The sequence below is a fragment of the Ananas comosus genome, unplaced genomic scaffold (assembly GCF_001540865.1).
Source record: "Ananas comosus cultivar F153 unplaced genomic scaffold, ASM154086v1, whole genome shotgun sequence".
Lineage (NCBI taxonomy): Eukaryota > Viridiplantae > Streptophyta > Magnoliopsida > Poales > Bromeliaceae > Ananas > Ananas comosus.
This window is the reverse complement of record NW_017893341.1, coordinates 60,229-74,874: the sequence shown is the minus strand read 5'-3', so window position 1 is coordinate 74,874 and position 14,646 is coordinate 60,229. Positions and strand designations below refer to the sequence as shown.

At 38.2% G+C, this 14,646-nt stretch overlaps 3 protein-coding genes across 3 annotated transcripts; 1 reads left to right on the top strand and 2 right to left on the bottom strand.

Moving 5' to 3' along the window:
• The first annotated feature begins 215 nt into the window (after window positions 1-215).
• Window positions 216-2,466, top strand: LOC109705683 (pentatricopeptide repeat-containing protein At3g29230-like). Its single transcript, XM_020226430.1, has 2 exons — window positions 216-1,938; window positions 2,018-2,466. Exons 1-2 carry the CDS (start codon window positions 466-468, stop codon window positions 2,123-2,125), a joined length of 1,581 nt encoding a protein of 526 aa, XP_020082019.1. The 5' UTR covers window positions 216-465; the 3' UTR covers window positions 2,126-2,466.
• Window positions 2,467-4,477: 2,011 nt separating this feature from the next.
• On the bottom strand, window positions 4,478-6,299 carry LOC109705688 (ubiquitin-conjugating enzyme E2-17 kDa-like). Its single transcript, XM_020226433.1, has 3 exons — window positions 6,231-6,299; window positions 5,185-5,262; window positions 4,478-5,034 (listed from the first exon to the last, which is right to left on the bottom strand). The coding sequence occupies exons 2-3, from the start codon at window positions 5,252-5,254 to the stop codon at window positions 4,898-4,900; spliced, it is 207 nt and encodes a 68-aa protein (XP_020082022.1). The 5' UTR covers window positions 5,255-5,262; window positions 6,231-6,299; the 3' UTR covers window positions 4,478-4,897.
• Window positions 6,300-10,428: 4,129 nt separating this feature from the next.
• LOC109705696 (sialidase-like) lies at window positions 10,429-14,337 on the bottom strand. Its single transcript, XM_020226446.1, has 5 exons — window positions 14,184-14,337; window positions 13,983-14,092; window positions 12,885-13,005; window positions 11,253-12,350; window positions 10,429-11,125 (listed from the first exon to the last, which is right to left on the bottom strand). Exons 2-5 carry the CDS (start codon window positions 14,027-14,029, stop codon window positions 10,724-10,726), a joined length of 1,668 nt encoding a protein of 555 aa, XP_020082035.1. The 5' UTR covers window positions 14,030-14,092; window positions 14,184-14,337; the 3' UTR covers window positions 10,429-10,723.
• Window positions 14,338-14,646: the final 309 nt, after the last annotated feature.

The following is a 14,646-nucleotide window of genomic DNA, read 5'->3' as shown; positions in this document are numbered from 1 at the left end:
CGCGAGGGCCCCGATAGCAAGCTACCGTGGGTGAGCCCTCCCCCACATAAAAATTAATTTAATATCGAGGTGGGCACATGGCCCACGTATCAGATATTAAACTGATAAGAACAGATACTACACTTGATCTTAGCCAAAAGGCCGAGAAAGGTATGAATTTCACAGTGCACCCACATATCGCTTTTATATCCCGGACGCGTGGTGTGTCGTCAAAAACAGTCGATGTGGGACTAATAACCGAGCCCAAAATGGCCTATAATAGGCCAATGGTCCATGGGCTTTGTTGAAGTAGTTGCCATTTTTACATTTATATCCCTTCAAAGTCTTAAACTTATGGCGCCGTCCCCATTAAATTGTTAGTAATCGACCCTCTTTGTTGCTTCACAACAAGCACCTTGTGCGCATCGCCCCGTTCACAAATCACGCCGCGTTCACCAATACCCTTCACTTTTACATTATTATTACATGCAACGTTCGACACTTCCCCTCGGCCAATTAATCCCCCACCTCCTTCGCAGCTGCGTCTTCTTCCACCAGCTGAAGCAAATCCATGGCCTCCTCCTCACCTCCTCCCTCTCCCTCTCCCCAACCCTCTCCTCCCTCCTCCTCCGCCGCGCCACCGAGCTCGGATCCATGCCCTACGCCGAGCGCCTCTTCTCCTCGCCCCTCCACCCTCCGCACGTCCTCCTCCACAACGCCATGATTAGAGGGTACGCGCACCACGGGCCCTACGAGAACGCCCTCCACCTGTTCGACGAAATGCCTCTCAGAGGCCTCGCCCCCAACAGTTTCACCTACCCGTACCTCATCTCCGCGTGCGCTCGCCTCGGGAGCTCCGGGTTCGGGAAGAAACTCCATTGCCGGGTTATCAAAGACGGGTTCGACGGTGTTCCCGTGATTGGGAGTTCCCTTCTCAATTTTTATCTAGAATTGGATATGTCCGATGCGCGGAGAGTTTTCGATGGGTTGGCGTTGAAATCGGTAGGATTATGGAATAAGATGATCGCTGAGTATGTGAATTTTGGCGATATCAATTCCGCGAGGGAGGTGTTCGATGGAATGCCGGAGAGGGACGTGGTGTCGTGGAATGCGATGTTTTCGGGGTATGTGAAGTCTAAGTATGTAGAAGAAGCAAAAGAGTTATTTCAAAGGATGCCGAAGAAAGATATAGTGTCGTGGACGGCGATGGTGAGAGCTTTAGCGGATTCTGGTGATCTTAGGGGTGCGAGGAAATTGTTTGATGAGATGCCCGAGAGGAATGTGGTGTCGTGGAATTGCATGCTTGCTAGTTATACCCAGAACGGCAAATTTAGGCAGGCGCTCGATCTCTTTCTTCGGATGCGGTCGGAGAAAGTGGCTCCCGACGGGTACACTGCCGTGTCTGCGTTGTCGGCTTGTGCCCATTTAGGAGACTTGAAGATCGGGAAATGGATACATTTCAATTTAATAAATAGCGGGCTTCGGTTAGAAGCTATAATTGGCACTTCCCTCGTGGAAATGTATTCAAAATGTGGAGATATAGATAGAGCCCTCCTAACCTTCCTCAAGATGATAACGAAGGATGTGTTTTGTTGGAATGTAATGATCAAAGCGCTTGCAATGCATGGAAAGTGCGCGGATGCTATGAAACTCTTCGCCTTGCTGAAAAGAGAAAGCCTCGTGCTCAACGACTATACATTTATGGGCATCTTATTTGCATGTAGTCATGGGGGTTTGGTCGAAGAAGGTAAGAAGATCTTCGATTCGATGGAGAGGGAATTTAGGGTTCGACCGAAGATCGAACACTTCGGGTGTTTGATCGATATGCTTTGTCGAGACGGCCGTGTTGAAGAGGCTAAGAGGGTGATTAAGGAAATGCCCTATAAGCCTGATATTGCTATTTGGGGAGCTTTGCTTGGTGGGTGTAGAGTTAGCAATGATGTTGTATCAATCAATAAGGTAATAGAGGGGATTACACAGCTAGAAACAGAAGAGGGTGGGGTGCATGCTCTTGTATCTAACATTTATGCTGGTTCAGGCCAATGGAATGAGGCTGAGAGTGCTAGAGAGAAGATGGAAGATGGAAAAGTTTGGAAGAGCACTGGATGTAGTGTTGTTCTTGAGGGATGCTGATGCAGCATTGTAGATTACTCCCTGCACCAGGTGCCTCTCTACATCAATGCGCGGCAAACTCATCAGTCCATCCTCCGCATCTTATATTTCAATTTTTATCCTATACGGAGTTAGGTTCTTTTGCCCGTTAGGAAATTGAACGGTTGGATTGAAAGTATAAGATCATAACAAAGGTTGAAGGAGACACATCGCAAACTCATCAGATGTACAGTTTCCCGAAGAGTTAACTAAAAAATATCAGTTTATGTCTGCGTTAGGCTCCATTCGAGATTGTGGAAAAATTGCATTATATGCCACGAGAAAGCTGTTTTATGTCAGAATGTAATATTACACCACTACATGCTTTGTTCGCAACTTCATTTTGCCTAAGAGCATTAGATAGCCCTTAATCAATTTGGACTGGTTCAGGCCTTAACTATTAGCCGGTCCACTGAAAAACGTCTTGGGCCTCAATTAGGCCCATCGATGACCTGAACAGGGCTTTAGGCCGGGAGAGCTCATTTTGGGGCCTTCTATCGGCCGAGTTGGGGCTCCTTCCCCTCCCCGCTCTTCTATTTCCAAATTTCCGGAGGTGGGAGAAGGGAGAAGAAGAGACTAGAGAGTGGAGAGGGAGAGAGAGAGAGAGAGATGGTGGGTTCACCGATGGTGAACCTGTACCCCCTCGCGAACTACACCTTCGGCACCAAGGAGCCCAAGATGGAGAAGGACACCTCCGTCTCTGATCGCCTCGCTCGCATGAAGGTCAAGTACGTCCCGCCAAAACCCCTCCTCTCCTTTCTCTCTCTCTCCTCTCGCCGTCTAGAAACCTATTATTTCTCTCCTCACATTCCAAAAAACCCATAGTTTTTTGAGGTGTGGGACTCCATGTCATTTGTTAGAGCCTCGTTTAGTCTCGGATATAATCTTGTGAGTGTTTGTCACCTCTGGGATTGTTGTTATATTGCTTGATTTACTTAAAACTGTGGTTCCGTTTTCAGTTCTGGTAAGAAACATGGTTTTAGCAGCTATTTTGGCACAAGGTTGGATTCGACCGGAATGCTTGGGCAGAGAGATGTGAAGATTCATATGTAAATAGTGTTCACAATGATATTAATTAATAAATGGATAAAAGATTTGTATATACTGAATCAGCTTTACTATATAGGCTTGATTATTTTTTTTTTTTTTTTTTTGTTGGATGGTTTCATCACATATGTCTTAGGGTGTCAATGAATGAGCTGACTACGAGCCAATCTCACGTTAATATTGAGGATGAAAATACAGCTCATGTCGCTTGTTTATTAACGAGACCGACACGAGACTTGGCTCGAAACAAACAGTTAGACGTTAGTTTATACTAGATAGACAAGTTTGAAAAAAAAAATTTAGAAATTTAGAATCTTAATCTATTATAATTAAATTCACAAAATATTGGCTCTATTAATATCTAAATAGTAGATTTGTAATATTAGTAGCTATATATTATATATATACTATTAGAGAGAGAGAGAGAGAGAGAGAGAGAGAGAGAGAGAGAGAGAGAGAGAGCTAGGCTCCTATACTTTCGAAAGTACGGAGGACCTCCGTGCTTGTAAGTTATTTTTCGATGATGGGATGTTCCAATTTGGCGATCAGTTCCGTTAAACTTGATCTACACTATTAGAACTATTTGAGAAACCAAATTTCATAATTTTTTGACTTTGTTTGTCTAGTGAACGAGTAGTCTCAAAATGAACTGCTGAAAATAAAAATCTCATAAAAAATAGTGATAAAAGACTCAAATTTTAAATCGGAAGTATTGATCTTGCTACTTGATGTTAACGTAGAATTTTCTATTAAATTTTTATGTAATTTGGATACTTCTACACCGTTGAACTTAAAAACGTGCCTACATCGGCCATTAAAATAGTCATTTTTTGAGACCCTTTTTGATCGCTTGGTAAATGAATGTCAAAAAATTATAAAATTTGGTTTCTAGATAGTTCCAGTAGCATGGTAGATTATACTCTAACGGAACCGATCGTCAAATCGGAATGTCCTATCATCGAAAACAACTTACAAGCACGGAGGTCTCCGTACTTTCGTAAGTGCAGGAGACTTACTCTATATATATATATATATATATATAAAAACTAACTGAAGCTTGTGCCGATTCATTAAAGAAGTTGCATAAAATGATGGTTATTAATCCACAAAGGATGCATTTATGAAGTACAAGATTAAATAGAATCACAAGAAACAACTGCCTTACACAACGAAAGTGCCATAAAATAAGAAACTATAGTAGCTAATTATTATTGCAGAAACTTCATGATGTATGACATGAAAATCTCTGCTCACAATACCATGAAAAAAATAGATGACTTGATCACTTTTCATGTTTTTTTCATAGTACACCTTCAACTTCACCATCCACTAAACTTGATTGCAAGATTATCACAAGCCACAAACAATTAAACAACTAAAAAAAAGTGTAGTATGTATTCAAAGAACAAGGAAATTCCTCAGTCCAAAATTTGCATGATTTTAACATGTCAATCAAAAGAAATAAATTCCACACAATTTAGACTGGAAAATACAGTAGTTTGTAAGCAACAGAAACTGCTTAATTCCATTGATTGTTGTACTGTCAAAAAACTGAAAAGCCCTACGAGTGCATATGTAATTGGAAGTTTTAACTTGAATAGAATTTGCTTGTTAGATGGATAAGCACAAGAGAATGAACAAAACCATCGAGGTCATTAAATGGATGAGCAAAGAGAGAATTGAACCATGTGGCATGTGTAACCAATGATGTGTGGAGGAATCACAATACCTTTGGGGGCTTGAAAGGATAATCTGGAGGAAAATGAATATTTACTAAAAATACACCTCCAGCATATGGACTATCAGGGGGTCCCATAATTGTTGCTTGCCAATGGAACATGTCTTCAGCTGCAGGACCTGTAAAATAAAAGCATTATAAAAATCAACTTCAAATATTACTTTGCAACTCATCTCTAAACTATACAACAATAATGATAGAGTAGTCAGGACACAAGTGTGAAGTATCTGAGAATGATGACAGCTCTGAAACAAAAAAGCCAAACAAACCTGCACTGCAGGAGGTCGGAGGATCCTTCTGCAGATCCTTCAGTTCCTTCAAGATGCGTTTTGATGCCATGATGAGCTCTGCAAACAAAATTACAAGAGAACTATTGAGCTATTAAACAACGGAGAACACCGATAATGACGGTCATGATGCACTTTAAAAGAAGGAATGACAAATCAATTAATAATGAAAAGCACCAGAAAAACAAGTGCTTGAATGCTAGAATGCTAATGGGGACAAGGATCTTAAAGATGCACTAGAACCTGAGATAACCCAAAATGACGGAAAAAAAAAGAACTACATACAGCAAGATGAACAACAAAATCGAGCATTTTTGGTCAATCTAAAGGTGATTCCACTGTACTAAAAAATAGAAACAACTACTTTCTTAACCTCTTCAATCACATATATGTGGAAAACACATTTCATACTCAAGGTCCCATAAGAAAGCTCTTATATCGCCTTCGCTTATCATCGAATATCCTTTACATAGCACTCAAACAGTCCCTTAGAAGTAGCCGCATATATTCCCTTCTAGTCACCCTTCTTCTCCATGTTCTCCTCTGCCTTGCTCTTCCAAACCAAATGCTTTAAACTTCTACAACTAGAAAACAACTTTTCTAGACCATTTCCCCTCATTATCTGCATCTACCAATCCCAGTGAGTTTTAAAAAACTAAAATGCGCCGAGGGATTAGTAAATAAACCAATTTTCAGCTGCAAAAAACAAGTTTTTACTCAAAAAAACATCAAAATCTACTACCCTTAACACGAACAAACCCTAGATTACCAACACGAATACCCGGACAAACCTAACACCCGATCAAAATCAAACGAATCCGCGTCTAAAACACTCAAACCAAGTACGATCGGCCTCAAATAGATGAAGAATCGTGCACCAATCCTCCACAGATCGAAGTAAACAAGGAGCCCCTAATTACTCATCATGGAATTAGATCGAACGAGACAGAAGGGAAAAACAACACCTAAAATTAGAGCAAAAATTTCGGTGAGAGAGAAGGGAAAGGGATCAAATTAGGGTTCCGAACCTGCAAATCGCCGAGGCTGTGGAGAGGGGGGGGGAAGAGGACGAGGACGACGACGCCGCGACGCTCCGTAACGCGTATACACGAGAAAATGGTGTTTTTTTTTTATTTACTTCATATATACGTGAACAGGGAAATATGAAAAGACATTAATACCCCTGGATGCGAATTTGACGAAGAGTCCAAGATATATGGGTAAATTACACCAGTAGTCCCAATACTTTAACTGAAATAGAGCTTTTTAAGTTAAAAATATATAAACTTATTTTTTATCAACTATCCCCCGTTTGGACTTTTATGCTATCTAACCTTTTAATTTATCTAATTTGAGCAAATTAATAATTCTTTAATTTCAAAATCTGAATATATTATTTATCTTTATGAGTTTAATTAGTATATTTTGTCCAATTTACGTACTTATAAGTTTATTAAAATAAATAATTAGGTTAAATTTTATATTCCAAGAGTTATCTAATTATCTAAATCAAATAAATTAAAAATTTAGGAACTTGAATTAAAATTTTGAAAGATTGAATAGTTAAATTAAAATGGTCTATAGTACAGATAAGTTTTATACATTTTTACCAACTTTGAAATCCGAACTATTGAATTTTTTGTAATATTTTATTTTGGTTTAAAAATTTTTATAAAATTTTATTTTAGGTTATCTTGAATTATAAACTGTTGTTTATATTTAGTTTATTTCTATGCTCATCCATCTATTTAATGATTTAATTTATAAATAGAGAAATAATTACAATATAACTTAAAAATATAAACACGGTACATAAATATCATGCACAAAATGTAAATAATAATACGTCCATTAATAGTATAATAATAATAATAACATGTATATATTAAAATAATAATTTTGTGAAAAATAGAAATTTATTAGTGAACTTAAAATTTGAGGACCAAATGAAATTTTAGAGATTGTTTGGGGACTCACAGTGCAATTTACCCTTGAAAAATATTGAAACGTAATACTAATCCACGAGGGCAAATATGTAATTGAGGGTTCCTACGTTATCATAAAGAAAAGGATTATTATTACGTTGATTGGTCGAGAGGTTCTAGGAATTCCAGCCATTTAATTTAATTAATCGAATTTGCTTACCCTTTCTTGCTTTATAGCCATTGGTCCAAATTTTCGGTTCACGAAACCATTCCCTGGACCTGGTCCACTGGACCGACTCTCTCTAACATTATTATTTTTTTAAAAAGTTTCTTGGTTTGTGGTTTAGCCGGATGCAACTACAAATTCAGAGCATTTGAAGTAGGGATGTTAATGGGTATGAATACCTAAAATATTATTCGAATCCGAATCCGAATGGAGCGGGTTTATCGGACCTAAATGGATATGGATTCGATTATGGGTATAGAAAATAAAAACCCAACTGATATGAATGCCGGTATGGATTTTATATTTACCCGACCCGAGCCCGAACCCGAATAAATTATATATATATATATTAGTTATTTATTTATACAATACATAATATATGTATTGTTATATTTAATTATTTGAATTTGTGTTTTTCTTATTCAGATATTAATATTGTATGGCATGAATGTTTAATGTTGTATTTGATTGTATTTTGAAATTTTTGATTTTATTATAATATATTTTGTAATATGTAAAGATAAATTATTATTTCGGGTTCAGATTTTCGGATTCGGGTTTGGATTTGGGTTTCGGATTTATGGTCGGGTCGGATATGCGTATGGATTTTTAAAACCTGGCCGGTTCTGGTCTGAGTTCGGGTTTCAATTTGATTTTTGGATTCAAGTTCGAATTTTTAAAAATCCGATCCAAACCCGATCCGTTGACATCCCTAATTTAAAGATGCATATAGTTTTTGTTTGATTTTGTACCCGTAGCCGTTCTTTTTTTGGTTTGTAGCTTAAGATTTTTTTATTTACATTGAGTAATTTGATTCTCGGTCGAATATTGTATTTAAAATTGCAGAAAAATATTAATAGCCAAATCAAAGTACAAAAACCACATAGATCTTTTCATACCTCTTTTGTTGCGGAATTATATTACGATTATCAGGATCTGAACTCGTCTTCTTTTACGAATCCTTTAATCCGTCAACAATCTGTCTCGATTTCTCGCACGCTGTTTTTTCTCGTTGCTAATCGGCTATCAGAGTCGATTGTAGCACACCTCCTAAGATTTCTGACTGTACTCTAGAGCGATCTCAAGAAGAGAATTTCGTGGAGAGAATGTACTAATTTTTCTTGTATTTCACATGTAGCCAATAACTCATACATTTATAGGCCATAAGAGAGACGTTAATTCTAATCCTATTTTAACTGAATCTCATATAGATAGAGATTTAAACAGATTAGAATTTATTTTTTAGATTTATTTCTTATTCTATATGACTAGGAATATTTTAAATAAGTTTCAATATAGACGAAAAATTTTGTGTAGTTCTAATTATAATAGTTTGGCATCCTTGTACAGCTTGGATTGTAATAGATGGACTAAAATGTGTCGATTCAAACATTATTTAGATTTATTTATAGTTAAAACTGCAATAAAAAAACAGTAACGATATAATTAGTCCTATTAGCTTTTTTACATTTTCTTTTGCTGAATAATTGGTGCAGTGTAAGATCAAAGATGACTCGAGGGTTATTGATAAAAAATTTAGAAAAAAAAAATATCAGCGAGAAAAGAAAGAGATCTTAGGAACTGCTTTTATCATCACCCTCAAATCCACAGGAGGAAACTCCTCGCTTATATACAAATTATTTTTCATGTTCTCATTTGCACAATCCAAATAAGGAAGCTACTCACACGATACAACCAAAGAGCTTCTAAAAGGGGCTATTTGGTTCCTCAAAAAATTATAAAAATAAATTGTGTATCACTTTTCATTTTTCTCTTTTCATTATCCCCTTTGTTAAATTTTTGTTAAAATATATAGAAAAAAATCTTCAGATATTTTCTATGGCTTATCGAATATTTATTTTAGGATACTGCCGTTTACAAAACTTTTACTTTAATACTCTATAGTTTTAACTTTTTAATTAATTTAACGAAAAAATTTACGGAGGAATTAACGAAAAAAGAAAACGAAACTACAGAGTACTAAAGTGATACAGTTTAAACCGTAAAATACTAAAGTAAAAAAATAGTGGACTATAGGGGTGGTATTTGAATTTTTTTCTTATATTATTATTATTAAGGAGAAACAATTAGTCGACCTGTTTATCGCACGGCCTCATAGAGTCGTAAGTAGGTTCGAACAAGTTGACTAGTAAACTTCATTAAAATATTCGGGGAAAAAAAATGTATGGAGACCACTCAACTGTAAAACTATTTTGAAGTGACCTCCTAACTTTTTTTTTTTGTTTTTTTTTATCCACCCCTTCTCAACTTTTGTTTATTTTGGTTTCATTGATTCTGTCATTTAAATTAAGGATTTCATAGGTCATTTTGTATAGAACTTACATGAATTATAGGTCATATCGATTACCCGACCTTATAAAATTTTAATTTTATTGCTCGATCTTTTAATTTGTTTGATTTGAATCGGTTAATAACATTTAGATTTCAAAATTTAAGCTAATTTCTTACTTGAATAAATTTATACCAGCAAGAATTACATAAAGTATACTAACTAAATTTATAAAGATAAATGATGCAATTAAATTTTAAATTCAAAGTGTGGTTGACTGATTCAAATCAAATAAATTAAAAGGTTGGATAGTAAAATCAAAAATTTCGAAAGATTAAATAGACGATTCAAAATGCTCCATAGTTCTAAGTTTTGTATGTTTTTTCCACAGAAAAAAATTAAAAAAAAAAACTGGTAACTTCAGCAGAACTTAGAAAAGTTTGAATGAGGAACACGTCATTCTCCTTCATTATTCACCCTCTTAATTCGTCATCCAATACAGTATTAAGATTCAATAGAACACTTCTATACTGGAAGAGGTCATTCGAATTCAGAGACAAAGTAATTCACACGGCTCAGCAAACTGCCTCAACGAGATCTTGTTGCCGAGGACGGGATAACCAAGACTCAAATTGGAAAAAGAAAAATGTTAAGTGTTAAAAAAAAATATATATCTCAGACAAAAGCTATATAGTCGAATCACACCATGCGTTACTCCAACATCCAAAAGCTACAAACAATAAGGCGAGTCTAGTAAAAGCATGAATCTCTTTGGAAACCATATGTCTCTACAATTATGAGCACACTGCTCAGAATAAAATCTTTCTCATCTTTAAATTCTCAAGTTTCAGTACAACACGGCATAAATTCAAAAACATAATCATATTCTGGATAGGTACTCGAGGAGTCGAGATATTTCGAATTCAAACGTATTGCAAACATCCGAGCCCAGCTTCATCAAAAGAGAAAACAACCCAACACAGGATAAGAACAACACTGGAAACCACAAAAGCCGAAACCAACAAATAGAAACGAATTAGGAATCAAACAGCACAAATTTTACATCACAGGGAACAGGTGTCATAGAGGGCCGAATGGTTCTGGAAGCGGCTCGAAGCGGTGATCAAACATGGGGCTCAGGTCAGCCTTGTCCTCAGTACTGTGCAACCAATTCGTGTTCTTCAAGTCCTCTCTCAGCAAAATTGCATCGTAACGGGAGCTACCATAGTCGATTGGAGTCTCACGAGCTGAGAAACTTTCTATATCCGGAGAATTGTTGGCCGTGCTTTCTCCATTAATCAATCCGTTGCAGTCCATCGAAATAGTCCCATTAGTACTTCTATTATCCGGGACATCTTCATCATTCATGAGAGAAACCACCGGATCAGACATTCGAGCAGGTCGGCCTTTTGAAGCAGAGGAGCGGATGCTGTGGGGGAAAAGGGATGCACCCCGAATACCACCGAGGTTTTGCCGGATGTCCTGTTATTACAAAGAAAAGAAAATTCAGGAATTTGATTCTAGTGGTGTTATAGAGTTCATAATTTAAGCAAATTATATTCCTGGACTTCGATTGGATATTAAGTGTTATATGGCATAAGTACTGTACCATATGCCTGAGAGCCATGTCAAGCGACTTCTTTGAGATCGTCCTTCCAAATCCGCTGCTCTCTGAAGCACTAGCTGACTTGATAGGTCTCCGAGCTTCAGCTTCGGAGACAACTGGCTTTTGAATTTCAGGTTTTGTCTGATTGCTGCTGCTTATTAAAGGAGACTTTGATGGATTCTCTGTAAACTTGCTCCGACTAACAACAGGCAAGGAGATCCTCTTATTCAAACTCAAAGGAGCCGCAGGTTCGGAATTAGTGTTTGCTCGGACTGTCAATGCCATCCCAGGTCGCACTCTACCTGCTGAAGATGGCCTTTCGGGGAGCTTAGTTCTTAGGTTCGGTGGGGTATCATTTGGAAAATCAGGGATATCGAGTGGCCGAACTGGAGCTCTGGGCCGTGGACTCGGTGAATTGGCACGTGAAGAAGGCGCAGAATTTCGACCGCTTGTCGTAGGGGCCCGCCCGCTAGAAGTCAAGCTGCTAGTGACTGGAACACGCCCCACAGAAGGCGAGCGGCCTGTACTGATTGGCTGGCGAGTGGGGGTTGATGACCGGGAACTGGCACGAGCCACTGAGGAGCTAGTGTTTGTGCTAGAACCAGAGGTAATTTGGGAGCGAGAGGTAGGAGTTGATGGCCGAGAGTTTTGGGCCGAATTGGTATTACTCAAAGTAGGGGTAACTTTAGTCCGCGAGGTAGGAGTTGATGGGCGAGAATTCTGGATAGAATTAGTACTATTTGAAACAGGAGTAATTCGAGGGCGGGAGGTAGGAGTGGAGGGCCGAGAACTTTGGGCGGATGCAGGTTTCGTTAGTTGGGAAGTAGATGGTGGTCGGGCTTTGATGGGAGTGGATGAGCGGGCTGGAACTGGGCGTGCAGCTGGAGCAGATGGCTTTGGAGTAGTGAGGGTTGGAGGTGTTCTCCGACTGGGGGTTAAGGGTCTTGAGGTGATTGAGGATGTGCTTGTGTTGAGGATTGACGTTCTGTTATTATTGCTAGAAGCAAAGGTGGCTGAGATGGATGAGATGGAGGGGCGGGAAACAGAAGAGCTTCGGATCGGTCTTAAGGAACTCACAGGGTCTGGTTGAGAAGCTGAAAGCTGCAATAGAAACATAAAGCAAGAGGAGTTTATAATGTTAATGATTTAATAAAATTACAAGAAAGGTCTTTGTTTTATGTGGGCGGCATGAATGGAATAGCAGTATATGTTACTGTATTTAATTTGGACGAGATCCCATGTTTTGCTAATAAGATTTATGTCTTGGTTATGCATGAATCTAACCCAAATCCTATCCCTTGAGAACCATGATTATTAGAGTGATCACATACATTTTGATTTGCATTACCGTTCTTTTAACAGATCAGATGCCCTCCACATCAAGAGAGATAAATTTATACTACGTGATCAGTTTTCATGATGTGACGCACATAATAGTGCAAAAGCAAAAACCTAATGAAAAGGAAATTGAACACAAAGTATGAAAGGATATCGGTGCAGAGTTAAAAAAAAATTAAAAATCCTCTTTGACAGCATTATCTGCCTATAACACTGATAAATGGACTGCTTGCAAATATACGTAGCGGCAAGCTTCTGTGGCAGCAAAAAGCATAGGGAGGTTTAAACTATACATACTCTTGAAGCTCTTGTGGTTGACGATGACCTTGTGGCAGAGCGCTTAGGAACAGCAGAAGATGGTGGCTTCTCACTAGAATCCAGAAAAGGATCTCGTGGTGTTCCTGGGGGTGTAAGAAGCCTAAAGACATCGAACTTATATTAACAGGTTATAAACATTCAACTACAAAATTATGTTCAGGAGGAATCAGATTTGCAGGTGTAAATGGACAGTGTGAAGCGCCAAGCCAATGAAACTTTAAAATGCAATTAACCAAAAATCTTAGACAAAATGATGAAGATAACATTTGTTATAGCCATACCCAGTAAAAGATCAGTTATGAAGATAACAATCAGGACCACTTTCAGAATATTTCCTGCCCTAAAGAAGCTGTGAAGATAAAAATGAGGACCACTTCTGAAGATTTCCTGACTAATTTGAAACTATGTAGCTATTATGGTCACTTCAGTTATATACTTTAACTATACAAGTAAATAATAATCCTCATAAAACATAAAAGACACAAAAGATAAAATATGCTGTGCTGATAAGAGCCTGCACACAAGGCCAAAATGCTTAAAGCCCAAATTATCATAACCAATGTGCTAGTTCTTATACACTGAATCATTCTCCCTACAATATCCAAATTGGGACTATTGGGGTGTAACAGTAGGAACTTCCCCAACTTGGTACAAATTATTTTGAATATCCAACCAGATAAGTAGTGATTCAAACATTCCACACCTAAGGACATTTGACGCCAAAATATATCTAACATACAGTTTCTGCATGTTTCTACATCGTTGATTCAACAAAAAAAAAAATTTGGTACTTAAATCCCAAGCTATCCTTAGCACTACATTATCGAGTTTGGGACTATTGAGCAGTGACAGTAAGAAATTCCCCATCTGTGATTCCAGCATTGCACAACTAAGCACATATAACAACAAAATAAATCTACTGCATTTTCCACAAATTACTATATTGATAAAGATCTCATGCATCCACTACAATAAACAGCTCCACCAATCTCAGATTCCACTTTAAATCAAACAAACTCACGCTAGATCGAGATCAAACAATACAACCAGCACAAGATTCAAAGTGAAGCAACTCACCAATCATAATCGTGCTTCCCCAAATCAGCATCGAGCAGATCATCCATCCCGCTCCTCCAAACCCTAGCCCGATCCAGCTAAAGCGAAGCACTCCACGATCAAATTTGGCCCTAAAAAACCGATTAAAGCAAAGATTTAGCGCATAAACAAGGAACAAACCGATCGAATTGGATCTTCGAGGGAATCTGAAGGCGCATTCACCATCTAGGGCAAAGGATTCGGAGCTTGATCGGATTCCGAGGACGCCGCCGCTCTCCACGCGGTCGGATCCGAGAGATCTCCGCAGGGTTCTCTCTTTCTCTCTCTACGGCTTTTCTCTTCGCTCCCGATAGAGAGAGAGAGAGAGAGAGAGTCGAGAGAGAGTATAATTTACAAGAGGTGTCTTTTGAGAGGGAGAAGCTCCGGCGAAACCACTGTTGTAGCTAATGCTACAACGCGGACACGTGGCTGATTCTAACTGGGTTTCGTAGTTAAAACAGATTTTCAAGTAAAAGTACTCAATAGCTATATTAAAACTTGAGTTCTCACGGGTGTTACAAACTTGAGTTCTAGAGGAGTTACTTGTCGCATACTCAGTTTCTTCCGATTCGTTCACCCGCGATCTGTTCGCTTACCACTGAGCGGACTTACGTGTAGTAAATAATAAAAAATAAAAACTCAAAGA

What these genes read in the sequence shown, in the direction of transcription:
- LOC109705696 (XM_020226446.1), bottom strand. Translation starts at nt 14,029, where the DNA reads ATGGATGATCTGCTCGATGCTGATTTGGGGAAGCACGATTATGATTG. An exon ending in GGGAAGCACGATTATGATTG is followed by an intron (nt 13,006 to 13,982) that starts GTGAGTTGCTTC and finishes CGATGTCTTTAG; the next exon opens with GCTTCTTACACCCCCAGGAA. An exon ending in ACATGGCTCTCAGGCATATG is followed by an intron (nt 11,126 to 11,252) that starts GTACAGTACTTA and finishes TTGTAATAACAG; the next exon opens with GACATCCGGCAAAACCTCGG.
- LOC109705688 (XM_020226433.1), bottom strand. Translation starts at nt 5,254, where the DNA reads ATGGCATCAAAACGCATCTTGAAGGAACTGAAGGATCTGCAGAAGGAT. An exon ending in TCCGACCTCCTGCAGTGCAG is followed by an intron (nt 5,035 to 5,184) that starts GTTTGTTTGGCT and finishes TTTATTTTACAG; the next exon opens with GTCCTGCAGCTGAAGACATG.
- LOC109705683 (XM_020226430.1), top strand. Translation starts at nt 466, where the DNA reads ATGCAACGTTCGACACTTCCCCTCGGCCAATTAATCCCCCACCTCCTT. An exon ending in ATGTTGTATCAATCAATAAG is followed by an intron (nt 1,939 to 2,017) that starts GTAATAGAGGGG and finishes ATGCTGGTTCAG; the next exon opens with GCCAATGGAATGAGGCTGAG.